The following is a 16,633-nucleotide window of genomic DNA, read 5'->3' on the forward strand; positions in this document are numbered from 1 at the left end:
TCCTGACTCAGTTGTCTTTATACCCAAAGGAACCATGCAAACCACATACAACCCACAGCATTAACATCCGAGTTTGAGCAACATACAACCAAACTCTGAAATGTAAAGAGATAAACAGGGCATTTATTTGAGTGCGAGTCACAATGTGCTTTTTAACAATTAAGAACTTTAGTACCACATGAATCACAACCCAAACAATTTATAACAGTTAGCTGCACTTTCAGACGTCTATTTCAGGCAGAATACTGAAATCCTGGCATGATGGAGCAACATGTACAGACAAAAATGTTGTACTGTATATCATTGATCTTGCAACGTGCTGTTTGATTATTCTCAAAATATAAGAAATTTGGAGAAAAAAAGGAAATAACAACAGGTGAATTAAAACAAGAAACAATCACAAAAAGCTTACCAAAATTGAACACAAATTATGATTGAGTAGATTATATCTCCTGGAAGACTTCGATCATCAATCTTAAAAAAAAAATTTTAAAAAAGTCTTTTATTAATCTTAAAATGAGATTCTCAACAGTCTTGCTAAAAAGTAAATTACATAATTATGAGTAAATATTGCGTCAAGTGTGTCAGTCAGTTTATAAACATGTGAGACTGAATAAACAAACAAGATTCAGTATTCATAAAAACAATTTCAAAAAGGAGAAGAGAAACCATGTAAATAATTGCATAAAAAGTTGTGAGTTTCATCTGATCTTACTAAACAGAAGACAAACATAGAGGACCCCAGTTTTAGACCCCAGTTTTAGACCCCAAAATGAGGTCTTCAAATAAAGGTTAATTCACAGACTTTATAAACAAAAAATATCAGAAAGGTATTTAAAAAAGACATCGTAAACAGTGAGTCAAAAAAAGAAATCTCTCTGTACATACATGTGTTAAAACATTTTTTTTAATTATCAAGAAAAGTGATATTACACATGTAAACAGAAAAAAGGTCAGTCTGATTTTAAAAGATCAGTCTGTCTTTACTGTTATTTTGTACCAAGAGTTGTACAAGGATAACAACATCACAATATTTTCTCAGCCCATGAATGCATGGTAGTTTTTATTACTTTTTTTTCCCTGATGCATTATATGTACTGTGCGATTTGGAAAACTTGACCTGGGATATTGATTAATACATGTATGTGTAAAAGAGACAAGTCATAGACACCAAAGCAATTTGATAACTCACGTGAATGTATGGATCCTATTGCATGTATTGTAACTTACCCTGAAGAATAACATCGACCGTACATTTTGTAATACTTAATCTGGGGTTTTCATCAAGAAATGTAGAAAGACAGATCAAAATCATGGAAACAAATGAAAAATCACTTAAGAAATACATCACAGGAAAAGATTGAAGGTCAAAATATTATTAAAGAGAATTTCTGATTAACTTAACACAGTATAAATGTGTTACTTAAACTAAATGTAAGGCATTATGATACGTAAAAAGTACAAATGTAAGCAACAAACAACATTGAAAAAACTCAACCACTGATTATGCATCACATTCACCAAGGAAATGATATATGTAATACTTCTTCTGAATATTAATACCAACAGTGCGACTCAATTTGAACAATAATACTAACAGTGCAAAATGTTAAATATTACCATGTAGGGGTATTATAATCTTGAAAGAGAGGTTCCATTATATGCTAAACAAATTAGAACATTGATAGTGCAAGAAATTGAGCAACAAAATGAAAACAGAAATGCTGCAAAAATACTGCCTTTTACTATTCACAAACAGCTTTGATCACATTGTAAACATGACAAAAGTAAGTTTGAGCTCCGTTGAGATTACAAATACTGCCGATGTAATACATGTCAGGTGATCACACAACTTTACAAATCATGAGCAAAGAAATCAAATCTTGAAATCTTTTCTTTCTTTATTTGGTGTTTAACGTCGTTTTCAACCGTTCAAGGTTATATCGCGACGGGGGAAGGGGGGAGATGGGATAGAGCCACTTGTCAATTGCTTCTTGTTCACAAAAGCACTAATCAAAAATTGCTCCAGCGGCTTGCAACGTAGTACAATGTATTACCTTACTGGGAGAATGCAAGTTTCCAGTACAAAGGACTTATCATTTCTTACATACTGCTTGACTAAAATCTTTACAAAAATTGACTATATTTCTATACAAGAAACACTTAACAAGGGTAAAAGGAGAAACAGAATCCGTTAGTCGCCTCTTACGACATGCTGGGGAGCATCGGGTAAATTCTTTCTCGTCCCAACCAAAATGGGACTCCCCCTAACCCGCGGGGGAAAAATCTTGAAATACTTGCTGTGGTGAGGACACCTTGAGGTCCAATGAATGAATACAGTATTTTCCTTGAAATACTTTGGTGTATAATTATGCTAGTTCTGCTGGTACTTTCCCTGCAAGCATTCACCAGTAGGCGCAGACACTTAGCTTTCATGAAGATTCACAACTTGTTAAACAAAGATGTGAATTTCTGGCTGAACAAAGTATCAACTATTACAGTAAACTTTGTGGAAAATTAATGGCATACAACAAGTGTCAAAGTAAGTAAGAGCACAATACAGTGGAACCTCCCTAAGACCTAAACAAATCTGAGAAAATCAGGTCTTAAAATGGAGGTAAAATTACAGAGATTCTGAGAAAAAAAAATTAATAAAAAAAGGGTCTTAAAGGGGGGGGGGGTTCCACTGTAAAACATTATATGCAGAAGTACCAATCAAAACCATCCACTGTAAAACATTATATGCAGAAGTACCAATCAAAACCATCCACTGTAAAACATTATATGCAGAAGTACCAATCAAAACCATCCACTGTAAAACATAATATGCAGAAGTACCAATCAAAACCATCCACATGTCCACAAGCACTTTTTTTCATAACAGGAGATAATCATGTCAATATGTAGATTTCGCATATTTTGCAAATGCGTACAGTGCAAAATGTCTAAAACTCTGGAAGCTTGACCCGTCATAGGTTCCTTTTTTTGCGTGCAAAACCTGTGTGGAATATTTAATAACATTATCTGAACAAAGTATGTACAGTAAAGTTAAAGATCCAAGTTGATGAATTCAAGATTCAAAGATTTGCTTCGCTATGACACAGTGCATACTAAGCCCACAGAAAAGACATGAGAGAACATCACAGGTTTTGCAATGCAGAAAACGTCTAAATGCTGTCCACAAAAGACTATATCTGGCACCAGCAGTAAAAACTGATCAAATATAAAGAACAAGTTTTTTTTGTTAAAGTTGATAATCGTATCAGTTGAAATTCAACCAGAAAATGTGCAAAACATGTCCTGCAGTCTCACAAACAAAAAAATAAGCTGATCTTTGTACATTGTGCATGTAAAAGTTTATCAAAATGAAAAGCAAAATGTAAAGAAATATGTGCAAAGAATAAAAATAAAAATAAAAAACTCATTTAAAAATGTAAAATTGTGGCAAAGTCTAAGAACAAGTAGTATGAGGAAAAGGCACTTACAGAATTTTTTTTTATAGTTTCAACCACGCTGAAAAGCTGGATCTTGCAGTCTGAGACTGAGTTACTGTCTTTCATTTTTGATTTTGATAATCAAACAATGACAGGGAACCAAATGGCAAGGACCATTTATAAATGAGCAATCACAGATTCAAGATGTCTACCGATGGGACCATCGAGAAATAAGAGCAAATTGGCTTTTTTTTTTAACTAATGCTCTGGACGTAAATGCAAACATTGCACTGTTTTGCATTGTAGACTTATACTCAGCTATCAAAACAATTGTTTGAAAGCACCTTGATGCATTTAAAACCCTTCATCCCATTTTCTTTACTTTATTTGGTGTTTAACGTCGTTTTCAACCACGAAGGTTATATCGCGACGGGGAAAGGGGGGGAGATGGGATAGAGCCACTTGTTAATTGTTTCTTGTTCACAAAAGCACTAATCAAAAAATTGCTCCAGGGGCTTGCAACGTAGTACAATATATTACCTTACTGGGAGAATGCAAGTTTCCAGTACAAAGGACTTAACATTTCTTACATACTGCTTGACTAAAATCTTTACAAACATTGACTATATTCTATACAAGAAACACTTAACAAGGGTAAAAGGAGAAACAGAATCCGTTAGTCGCCTCTTACGACATGCTGGGGAGCATCGGGTAAATTCTTCCCCCCAACCCGCGGGGGGACTTCATCCCATGCCAGCAACCCACATTACCAATCAAACAGTGTCATCCCTTCATGTTGATATCATAGTAGATTTGTTACAATTCATGGGCTACTTTAAAAGTCACATGTTGAATTTTAATTGCTAACATCCACACCAATAGGGTGCATAGATAGATCAGAGGTGTATAATAAGTAAAAGCCAACCATATCTAAAAGTAGCTGCCTTTTGATTAGTAGCCGGTTAACTTGCATTTTGGTAACAAGATTCTGAATGCAAGTACTGCACCAAACATGCACCTATACTGTTTTTAATGTCAACCCCATTTACAGTCTTTAAATCCTGCTGATGTCTTTCCACTGGTCAGAATATTTGAAGTTACTCAGCATCGCGTGTTGTTGTTCTTCTTCTTTTCCTTGGTGTTTCTGCTACTGCTGCTGCCGATGATGAGTCTTCTGTTGTAACAGACTTACCGTCGTTCAACACAACAGAAAATCTGTCTTTCAAGAGAGTTTGTTCAGAAGTAGTCTCAGGGCCTAGCATTGGAAAAAGTGAGTTCAGCTTACAAAGGCAGAAGCCCCCCGAATTTGAAGATTTTTTGAGATTTTTTACCTAAAATGACCCCCCCCCCCCCCCCCCAAAGAAGATTGAGTAAATTATGCCATAGTCCATAGTCCGTATCGGCACATTACTTCTTCTGACTTGCCTTCCGCCTTCGGAACGAAATCCAGCCATTCCCACTTCCAGGAATACCTGGATTCTTTGTCACTGAATGGCTGACCACGTTCAACAATGTCGCTTCGAGACATTATTTCAAGTCTAGAGCCACAAAACACCGGCACAAAGCATGCTCGCGCGATGCCAGAGGAAGTGCGTGCTCAAGCAAACTGTCAAACCGATTGAGAATTGAACCAAACGGCGCACAAAACGAAAGCTGGGGTTGATCGTTTGGGAATAACAGGTTTTTGCATTTCGGCGTACACCAAATCGAGTTCCGCGTACTGGAGATGTTATTTCGGCGTAAAGTAAGCCGAACGGCTTACAATGCTAGGCCCTGAGTCTGCAAGAACTGTGCCATGTTCGACCTTAGAACAGCCTGTAGTGGAGTTAACAATCACCAAGAGTCAGCAGCTGCTGCTGGTTATGACACATTCTTACACATCTTTTTGAAAATGATAATAATCGAAAATTTTTAATTAAATTTTCATTTGATTAATATACTTACCCGAGTCACATATTTAGCATTGACGCAGTCGATAGCTAAGGTGTCTGAAACGCTATCCCGCCTATAGACTAAGGGAAGCAACCCAAGCTAAAAAGTAGCAAGCTTGCTACCCTGGGTTGCCTCCCGTAGCGTATCACGCCACAGATCTCGTACCCGGTACGAGACACCCTCATTCGACTTCTAGAATACAAAGAAACTAAAAGCGGGGAAGGTGGGAGGGAATTACCTATGTGACTCGGGTAAGTATATTAATCAAATGAAAATTTAATTAAAAATTTTCGATTAAATTACATATTCTTACTCCGAGTCACATATTTAGCAGATAACTCCAACAAGGTGGTGGGTAAGATCAAAAAGTTCAAACTCACTCTAAAGTTCTGGAGAGACAAAAACCAGCTGCCGCCAAGGAAGGAATGGGCCGAGACCCATCCTGACAGAGGGCAGCAATGTCTGCAGAACCTGATAAGACAAAATCCTAGCGCCAGAAGCTGTGCGCAGGACATCATCCAAACCTCATAGGCCAAAAAGGCCAAGGAGGAGGCCCAGGCCCTGGAAAAGAGCTCGGGCCGAGCCGAGGGAAAGATAGCATAAAGCTATGACAAGGCGGAGGGAAAGAAAATCCCTTGCCAAGAAACTGGCCCACTGCCAAAAGTCAGGAAAGGATCCGTGAGAAAGAAACCACTGACTCACTCTAAACCCTTGCCAGGAACTGGCCCACTGCCAAAGGACAGAAACGGACCGAGAACCACCCTGATTGACAGCCGAGATGTCTCTCAGGCAAGAAATGCGAAAGACAACATCAGAGAGCCAGTAAGCTGTGCCCAGCACTTCTTCCAATCTTCTGAACCGTAAAACAGTCCGGAAAAGGACCCCAGTCTTGGATAAACCCGACCAAGTAGAGGGAAGGACAAGCTGCCCCCCCCCCCCTTAAATTGGAAGGAAATGCTAATGGCCTGGAAAAGATCCGTGCGTAAGGTTGCCGGCTAAGCCCTGAAAAGGACCGACCCTCACGGAGACCATAAGGCAAACATGCCAAAGTAAGAAAACTTTGGGATAGAGTGAGGCCCAAAAGGCCCTTGAGAGAACAGTCAGCTCCAGAAGAGTGACCAAACTCCAAACTGGAAAGAGAGAGACGCCTGAGTACCAAGTACCAGAGTCCAACTCAATGAGCAAAACTCAAGGAAGACGGTCACCAGTCGTCCCCTGCCCATCCCTGCGAAAGCAGAGAGAGGGGTAAAAAAGAGGACGAAGCGACCTAAGGTAGTGCGTAAGCACCGGAAATGCGGACCCGCAGTGGCCAAATCCTAATGTGACCGGAGACCGGAAACAAAATGACAAAAGCCAGCGTGTTCGCAGAGCAGACTGCTTGTAGGTAATTGAAAATGAATCAAAAAACCCGAAACAGAAAGAACGAGGCTGGTAAGAAAGACGGAAAACCGTGAAGCGAACCAGCCGTCAGACTCCCGAGACCAGAGTTCTCAGGAGAAAAAAGTAATAGTCATAGTTGCAAGTGAAAAAGGGGTGACCAGGCCGGAAGCCCAACCCAGCAGAAATCGTCCCAACTCACATCCTGCAAGCATGATGGAGCAGAGGAAGAGACGAAATCCGCAGTCACAAGAACCAAATTGCCAAAGTCGCAACACGACAGGCAGGAGACTATAACACAGGCTAAGGCCGAGAGCCTTGCTGCCCGTAGGCCGGCCCTTGCACCAAAGTACCCAAAGTACACAGGCACAATAAGAAACCAAAAGTTTCGGCCGCCGAAAAAGATGCTGGCCTAGAGGCCAGCACCGAGAAAACTGGAACATTAGCTAGACCTCTGCCCAAAAAGGGGAGGAGTAGCCAAAAAACCTGAGAAAAAGTGACAAGCCAAGAATGACTTCTCAAACATGCATTGCCCAGACAATGCACCCTCAGGAAAATCTGAATGTTACTTCCGAGGCCAACTCAAGTGAACCTTAGAGATCGCTAGAGAAAGACAAAGTCAGACTCGGCGAAAGACAAACCTGGACCAAGTCCAGAAGCTCGTGGCAAAGAGAAAACGGGGAAGCCCAAAGGCAGAAACACCCCTTTAAACGGAAATCGACCTCTCAGCACCTATACGCTGGGAAAAAGAAAGAATGTCGAAGCCCGAAGCCACAAGCACAAGGAAAGCAACAACCACCACCGCCAACGGATGAAATGGCTGTTGCTCCAGCCGAGGCTAAAACCCCGAAGCCCTAAGGCCAGCTGTTGTTTCAAAAACCCAGCGTACCTATGACGGCTGTGAAAGAAACAATCTCACCTGAGCTGAGGACTTAGGCCGCTTAGGCTGAGTCCGCTTAGGTATAGCCTGCTTAGGAGCGGCCTGCTTTTGCTGCTTTCGGATTGAAGCTCAAAAGAAGGGAACCGCTGTTCTCTGTTGGTCTCAATCCCCTGCTTCTGGCATGAGAGGCCAGGCTGCCGGAGAGAGACCGTCCACCAAGGATGACGATCTGAGAATGTTCCTTGTCGACTCCTCAGAAAACCGGGAGTGGGCAAGAAACAAGTCCCTTCTGCACGAGACCGCATGGAAATAGTGCAGAGAGGACAGCCTCATCTGTGCCTCGTTCACCCTTGTAAGTGTGGAGAGGAGTGAGACACTTCCTCCGCGTCCTGCTCTTTACTAAGGGTAAAGGGCGCCAAGAAATCTGCCAGAGCGCGAGAAAGCGCCCGCAGGAGAGTCTCGGAAATGGAACTGAGTTCCAAAAGTTGTCAGCGCCCCTTCCTCAGAGAATAGGAGATTCTGCCCATAGAACGGCAGAACCGAATCCTTCCTCAACGGCTTCGTAAGAAGCGAAAGAAGTTCCGGCGTGACCGGAAACGGTGCACGCGGACGGGGAAAGGCCAACAGGAGGCTTCGAGACGACCTTGGCCAAGGCAACTTCCTCTGATCCGCTAAGGGCACGAAGGAGGAAGCCTGCGCAGGAGCGGCAAGGTATTCCGATGCCAGCTCCGAAGCTGAACCCTGAGGAACCAGCAACGAAACCGACGCCGGAGGCAACCCCCTGTCGAAGAGGGGGGCTTGGCGAAAAGGCAAAAAAGGCGAAAAGCTACTAAGGGTGATTCTTCAAACCAGAAGTAGCTGCTTCCTCTTTGCCAACCTGAAGTCCTTCCTGTTGGCAATCGATTGTGCTCATTCCCTAACTGAGAGGAGGATGAGAGGAATCAAAAACCAAGGAAAGTGGGAGAGAGGAGCTAGCGGCCACCACCGGAGTGTGTGGATGCTGCTGTCCCAACAGAGGCAAGAAGCCTGTATGCCCATAGGGCAAGCCTTGTTCGAAATTCACCGGCGACCAAACGGAAGCAGCGGGAACTGAACCGGAAAATCCGGGAGGAGCCGGAAGTGCGGCAGCAACAGCAGCGCTATGCCAAAGCTGGCGCTGAGCCACCTACGAGCTGAAGCTCGGAACCCAAAGGTAGGCCGTAGGCCAGAACCGGAAGTGACAGTAACCTGTGCACTACCCGCTTGACCTACCTTCCTGCCAAGGCCGGAAGCGAAGCTGCCGGAAATGGCTGCTGTGCAAAGGGCAAAGCTCAAACCGGAAAGGGCCATGGGCTACCCACACACCGATGAGCCGGAAGAGAAGCTGTCGCGGACGACTGCTTACGTATAGCGCAGCTCAAGCCGGATGGGATCATTATTTGTCCGCTTTCCAACGAGGCACTACTTCCGTGAACCGGAAGTGCAGCTGTCGCGTACGACTGCCGACGTAAGGCAAGGCTCGAACCGGACGTGACAGTAGCCTGTGCACTAACCAGTGAACCTACACTTCCGGCCGGAACCGGAAGAACAGCTGTCGCGGGCGACTGCTGCCGTAGGGCAAGGCTCGAACCGGACGTGACAGTAGTCTGTGCACTAGCCGGTGAACCTCTTACTTCCGGCCGGAGCCGGAAGCAGCTGTCGCGGACGACTGCTGACGTAAGTCGAAGCTCGAACCGGACGTGACAGTAGCCTGTGCACTAGCCAGTGAACCTCTTACTTCCGGACGGAGCCGGAAGCAGCTGTCGCGGACGACTGCTGACGTAAGTCGAAGCTCGAACCGGACGTGACAGTAGCCTGTGCACTAGCCAGTGAACCTCTTACTTCCGGCCAGAGCCGGAAGCAGCTGTCGCGGACGACTGCTGACGTAAGTCGAAGCTCGAACCGGACGTGACAGTAGCCTGTGCACTAGCCAGTGAACCTCTTACTTCCGGTCGGAGCCGGAAGCAGCTGTCGCGGACGACTGCTGACGTAAGTCGAAGCTCGAACCGGACGTGACAGTAGCCTGTGCACTAGCCAGTGAACCTCTTACTTCCGGCCGGAGCCGGAAGCAGCTGTCGCGGACGACTGCTGACGTAAGTCGAAGCTCGAACCGGACGTGACAGCAGCCTGTGCACTAGCCGGTGAACCTCTTACTTCTGGCCGAAACTGGAAGCAGCTGTCGCGGACGACTGCTGACGTAAAGCGCAGCTCGAACCGGAGGGGACCATGGTCTGTCCGCAACCAGTGAACCACTACTTCCGGGAACCGGAAGTGCAGCTGCCGAAGACGGCTGCTGCGAGCACATACCTTGTACTGGCCGCGTCCCCGAAGGGACACGCTCAGGTGCACTCCCGCAAGCGGAAGCCACTGAGGCCGGCCACGAAGGGAAGCTTGTCCCAGCGAGTGGAATCCAGAGACAACACGAGCGCCAGTAGACTGGGCCAACGCTCCGGAAACGCAAGTGAGCGACAAGGACCCGGGTAAAAAACGTCCGGAATCCGAAGCTGCCGTCGTCACCCTCGAAGCCACCAAGCAAGGGATGCCCGCCCCCAGAAGTACGGATCTCTGTAAGCAAAGAAGCAATAAGACTAGTCACCAGAGCGCTAGGCTCTGGTGTCAACAAAGGGGGAGAAACGGCCGCACAAGCGGCCGAAACTGACGTCTGAGAGACAGACGGAGTCTCTTCCGGCGCCGAAAAAGGCACAGAAAAGACCGAATTAGTCTTAGGATCAGAAACATGTACCATGGGGCTATTGGCATAAGACGAGGAAGCCCCCCCCCCCCCCCCCCCCCCCCCCCCCGTCTTTTCTCACTAAACGCCCAGCCGGCGACGTGAGAAAGAAATCTACTGAAAAGTAACAAGTCTCGAGGACGTAGGCTTCAGCAGAACCGGAACTAGCACTAGCAAACAAGCCACAAAAGTAGCTACAAAAACATGCTACTGGCAAAATGTTCAAAGTCCGAGCACGGACCCAAACAGGCATACCAGTCTAACCGGAAGTGCAGCTGCCGAAAACGTAAGCTGACAAGAGGTAAACAAAGACTACTAAAAATTTAACTGAGTCCGGAACGGACCTAAAAATCAGCAGAATAATCAACTAGCAAAATAATAATAGCTTCGTAAGAAGCTAAATAACAGCCTACCAAGGTAGTTTACATTCCTAGAAAGGACGTAAACATCTCGATAGCACAACATGCTAGGATAAAGGACGACTACCAAAAGGCGGCCGCCGAATACAACTACTGTAGAATTCTAAGTCCAGAACGGATGAAGAATCCTAGTAGAAAATAAACTTAGCACTAGCGCAGTAGCCGCTAAAGCAGCTAAAACTAACAGCCTACCAAGATAGTAAAGCGACCGGGCACGGACGAAAAACTACTCAGTAGAAACACAGCGTGCTAGCGAAAAATGGCTCCAACTGGAGGCCAACAAAACAACTACTGTAAAATCGAAGTCCAGAGCGGACAAGAAATTCAGCAGAAAAATTATTTACTAGCAAGAAAAAGATACCTACAAGGCATCTAAAACTAACTTCCTACCGAGTAAGCTCACTGTCCGAGCACGGACGAAAACCAACTCAGTAGAAACACCACGTGCTAGCAAAAAATGGCCACCAAAATGGCGACCAACGCAACTAGAAACCGCTGAAGAAACTTCTGAGTCCAGAGGACGTAAGCAATTTCCAGCAGAATCAATACAAAGTCAAAATAAAATAAGGAACAATCTCACCAACTGGAAACAGCTAGGAGAAGACGGGAGGCCGAGGCCGGAGGGTGTCAGGCTGACAAAACGAAACGGCCTCGGAGCATAGCGCAAAAAACGACCTTATCTCTCTGGCTGAAAGGAGTCGAATGAGGGTGTCTCGTACCAGGTACGAGATCTGTGGCGTGATACGCTACGGGAGGCAACCCAGGGTAGCAAGCTTGCTACTTTTTAGCTTGGGTTGCTTCCCTTAGACTATAGGCGGGATAGCGTTTCAGACACCTTAGCTATCGACTGCGTCAATGCTAAATATGTGACTCGGAGTAAGAATATGTAATTTAATGTTGTTTTACGCCCTCACAGTGAAACCATAAGGGGCATGTTCCCAGGTGTTACCCCGACTTTAGATGAGATACACAGGTGTATATGTGTTTAGGTGTAATCAGCCACCTGCACTTATGGCAGAATGATCGAGGTCTTTTACATGCCACAGTGGTGACAATGGGGTAGAACATTGATATCGTCTCTGATTCTGCAAATAGAGTTTAACCATATCCGTCCCGGCCTGGATTAAAACCTGTGATCCTGGGTTCACACGTCCAGTGCTCTACCACTTGAGCTACCCGGCCCCCCTCTTTTTGAAAACACACTGCTGGATGAACACAAGCTAGCCTGCCTGAACGATTCCTCGTGACATCCCCTCCACTTGGTTGCCTCTTGCTCAGAGCCTCAAGGACTCTTCCACCCACTGCAATAACAAAAAGGTTAAATTAGCAACATATCTACACAGCAATTTTCAACATAAAGCTTCATCTGTGAGGACAATCAGGGCTGGTTCATATTCTGGTGTACCAAATTCTAAAATTGTAGCTAATTTGTGTTGTGTCTTTGGATTCACAGAGACAACTGTGCGGTTAAAACTAAAGGGTTTCAGCTGCACAGCTTGAACAAGCATAAGAACAGAGTTCAGTGTGCCACATCTTTCTTGAAGCATCTCTTGTAAAAGTTTGAGCTTTATGTGCACTGAGAAGGCAAGTGTTTTGAGATTTACTGATAAGCTAAATGAAGTCAAAATATGTATCAGTGCTTAATTGTTTCTGAGTTAAAAACAGAATTGATGAGGAAGGAGAAAACATGCAACAGTCTTACTGCAAAGAAAGTAAATAATAAAAAATACATGCTGCATGTACACAGAAAAGACAGAAAATCACATTCAGACCTTTGCTTCCCAGAGCACGAAATATCACCCGATTGAGCTCTAAATGTACAGATCCAAGAAATGCCCGCTTTAACCTATGACGTATCTGTTTCTGGTTTCTACCGGCTTCCTGCAAGATTTGAGATAGGCTAACAGACCTGCCTACCCCTGAAATGTACCATGTGTAGTTTTGGGTGTGAAAATAAGGCAAATGTGTAGTTTGGCAGGTGAATGTGTAGTATTTCAATTCGATCAACCCAAACCGCAAAACAGAACAGTTACTTATACCGTACTAAAACAAACACTCAACACTCCAAACAAAACTATTACAATGTGAACAATACTCCTCATACAAATACAAACAAAGCCCCCACAAAAATACAAGCCAAGCATTAAGTTTATTTGTTAAGAAAAAAATTATTAACTAGTTTGGAACATTTGATTTGTTTAAAAAAAGCTATGTTGAGGGGTATGCAGTTCATATACAGTGGGACCCCCTATTCAAGACCTGTGACAATCTGAGAACATCAAGTCACAAAAAGTAGGGACTGGGAGTATGTGTATCAACATGAAGGCAAATTTGCATATAAACAGAACAGGTTTGCGTCGGCAATAATAATAATATGGCAGGTCATTGCCTCTGCTCTGGTTACCGATCTCTCAAAAGTGAGCTTGTCTTGGTCTTCTTTCCCTGGCACGGGTTTCTTCACAAAACAGTCCAATTTTTCCTCTGCTTTGGTCGGGATTTCTCGAATTCCTCATGAGAAGTGCTTTTCTTGTGGCGGTTACACGGTCGTAAAGCCCACTGTGCTTCTCTGAAAAAGCCGTGTTGCACACAGTGCAGTGGGCAAAATGCTTCCCTTTTCTCCACGAAACTAGGCATGGATGCTCCTCATAGTACTTTGGCAGAAAAGCCTTGCTGGGAGTTTGACCAAGCTTCTTTTTTTTGCTCCGTGGCGGTTGATCGCCAAAGTCTTCTGAATCCGTGTTCGTCGCTGTAGCCATTTTTTTCCCTCCAGAAAGAATGAGCTACGAAGTGACCGCGTTCAGAAAAGTATGTGCTGACACGCCCGCGATAGTTGTAATAACAGCAGCAAGACCAACTGACTACGCTACTCTCGCGGGCGCCGGGCATGTTTTGCACGCAGTACACAACCGGTTAGCAGGGCCGGACTAGGCTAAGAGGAGGGGGGGGGTTGCCAGTGGTGGTCCAGGGGGATGTTTTCGATCCCCCCCCTGGCGGGGTCAAGGGGCAGAGCCCCGTGTGGGGGTCAGGGGGCAAAGCCCCCTGAAGCTGATGGGTAGGTCATAATCTGAGATAGGAAAATGGACGCTCCTTGCACGAAACGGCATAAAATAATCAATAATAAAAAATGTTTTAAATAAGTGAGGTACATGTTTAGGCTAGGGGTGGGGAGGGGGGGTTGCGCAACCCCCATAACCCCCCCGGTAGTCCGGCCCTGATTAGTACAAATTATGGATCGGAACTCAATCGCGTTTTTGCGTATTCAAAATGTCAAAATGTGTAGTCGAAACGAAACGTTTGCGTAGTATAAGACAAGCATGCGTAGTTGCGTAGTTTGGGGACCAAAATCGTAGTTTACTACGCTCAATGTGTAGTGTAAACAGGTCTGGGCTAACCATCCTTGGAACGTACCTGCTGTAAAGTGAAGGCAGCTTTGCCATCCTTCTGGTACTTGTGATGTACATCTGGTGAGTCAAAATGAAGAACAATACAGTATCATTTGCAGCTAAAAACAAACACAAAATATGTTAGCAGTTAACGGCCACTAAAAGAAAAAATTCTTCAAATACACATCGACAGATAAGACCATTCACTTCTTATTTTGAAATAATTTTTTCAAACGACCCAAAAATACAATTGCATGACCATTTTACTGAACAAAACTTGATGGCAACTCATGACAACCTATGTCAGAAGTTTAAATTTTCTTGTCATTGCAGACTAGAGGTCGACTCGCTTTTGATACCACTGTGAGAAACTACAGGAAAACTACAGCTAAAACATGCACCTTTTAAAAATACCATGGCTGGTTCTCTGTGCCAGCAAAAACAGTGGCTCATTCAACAAAAAGAAGTGCTTAATTCCTTCTTCGACATTTAGTTACAGTTCAGTAAATGACCATCGACCAAATCTAGCTAATACAATGGCTGTGTCTCTACAGTTGACATGAAAGAGTCACCAACAAAACTTAGAATTTTAAAAAAAATAAAGAAAGAATGATTACAATTTCAGACCTTTTTAAGACCTTGATTTTTTCAGATCTGTTTATAACATCTGTAAATTTACCCCCATTTTAAGACTCCTTCCTTTTAAGACCAGATTTTTTCAGATTTTTTCAGGTCTTATTTTTTCAGATTTTTTCAGGTCTTATTTTTTCAGATTTTTTCAGGTCTTCAAAGGGGGGTTCCACTGTACTCACTGAAAAGTTTCATCAGCTTCGCCATCAGGATGAGAAAGTTGTCCAGTGAGATGGACCCGCTTGGGTCAGCGTAACGAAAAATGGCTGCTGCCAGCATCCCGTTGCTCACTTTGTATCCTGAAAGTAAAGTTCAAATATTTTGTACACCGCAACTTATTGGATATGTGACTAACACACCGACAAAAGAGATGGGTACAAGCATATGATGCATCAGAGGTTCCATCTCTGAGTCTCTGATTCACTCACTCTCTCTCACTCAAGAGTGCTCGCATGCACACACACACACACACGCACACACGTCCGCACGCATGCATGTCCGCACGCATGCACACATACACACACACACACACGCACGCATGCATGCACCCACACACACACACACACGCGCACACACACACATGCACATGGGTGCAACCTGGAAAATTCCAAAAACCGGCAAAAGTTGGGGTCCAGCTTTTTTAGTATTTAAAATGCCCAAAAAAAACTCTCCTGGAACAAAAACATCGGCAGCCGATGAAACCAAAAACCGGCTGCCAGCTACACCATGCACACACACACACGCACACACACACACACACACGCACACTCACACACACATGCACGCACAGACCCACCCACCCACACACCCACACTCTCTCTCTCTTTCTTTCTCTGTCTCATGCCTGTACAAACAAATACAAATGCTAGACTCAAACACATGAACAAACAATTACAAATACACGCACAGATTGATAATCCAGTAAACATACCAGCTGAAGCAAGGGCTGTGCGAAGTTCTCGTGAATTCATCTTGGCTGAGTTGTTTGCATCATGCTGCAAGAACGTTTTCTGTGACAGCAAAAGATTAAACATAAAGGTTAGACATATGTACCAGGGGTATACATAGAAAATACCAATTTTCTTCCGTCTTTATTGTGTTTTATTAGGGAAAAAAGTTTGCATTACATATCTTGGCATGTTTGTTGACATAAAGGTTACATACTGTATCTACAGTTGTAAAATGAAATTTGATTATCTTCAAACGATTTATAATTCCTGGTAGAAACTAAAAGCATTTTTTATTATTGAATGCAGCACCTATGCACTCTAAGCTACTTCTTCTTACCTTCCAGCTTCTGAGCACACTCCAAAGATACTGGAACTCAGTGTATCCAAGGCGACCACTGTTATCAACCTGTTGCCATGTGTTAAGAGACTAAATGGATCAAGTTAATCAATACATAATCTGATCACGAAGCACAACAACAACAAAACGGCAAATTCATAATTATGAGGTCTACAGGTTGACTGGAAAATAAATCTTAAAATGCTTCTTTAACCTCTGTAGAAGGGTGGAAGGAGGAGGAGAAAAATAAAGACGACAAAGAAGTCTCTAAGACGTTGCCATTTCTCTTGCTCTTTATTCCATATTTAACTTGACATAACCTCCGGTAAACTTGTAAACATACAAGCTAGAAGCTAGAAGCTAGAAGCTTGAAGTTTGAAGGGCCTGAAAACATACAAGAAACACTAGTAAGTATTTGTTCTAATAAAATTATACAAGAATCAAGTTCAAATAAAATTATAAAACAACCTTGAGTTGGAATGCCTGTGTTTTACAATTGCTTGAATGTGATCTGGCTGAGTGTCTGTATAAGTGCAAATGTT

At 43.8% G+C, this 16,633-nt stretch overlaps 1 protein-coding gene across 2 annotated transcripts in view; it reads right to left on the minus strand.

The window, feature by feature from the left end:
- Nucleotides 1–11,689: 11,689 nt before the first annotated feature.
- LOC138953780 (calpain-9-like) overlaps nucleotides 11,690–16,633 on the minus strand; it is a 28,086-nt gene continuing 23,142 nt past the window's right edge. Inside the window, exons 14-18 of one of the 2 annotated variants that reach the window (XM_070325687.1) lie at nucleotides 16,092–16,160; nucleotides 15,736–15,814; nucleotides 14,987–15,103; nucleotides 14,200–14,252; nucleotides 11,690–12,092 (exon numbers count right to left, since the gene is read on the minus strand). In XM_070325687.1, the coding sequence (XP_070181788.1) occupies nucleotides 12,066–12,092; nucleotides 14,200–14,252; nucleotides 14,987–15,103; nucleotides 15,736–15,814; nucleotides 16,092–16,160 (345 nt within the window). In that variant the 3' untranslated portion in view covers nucleotides 11,690–12,065. Of the gene's footprint in view, nucleotides 12,093–14,199; nucleotides 14,253–14,986; nucleotides 15,104–15,735; nucleotides 15,815–16,091; nucleotides 16,161–16,633 lie in introns of those variants that run through there. The other variant, XR_011451609.1, reaches the window with a different exon arrangement.

The sequence above is a fragment of the Littorina saxatilis genome, linkage group LG17 (assembly GCF_037325665.1).
Source record: "Littorina saxatilis isolate snail1 linkage group LG17, US_GU_Lsax_2.0, whole genome shotgun sequence".
In the NCBI taxonomy this organism is placed as follows: Eukaryota; Metazoa; Mollusca; class Gastropoda; order Littorinimorpha; family Littorinidae; genus Littorina; species Littorina saxatilis.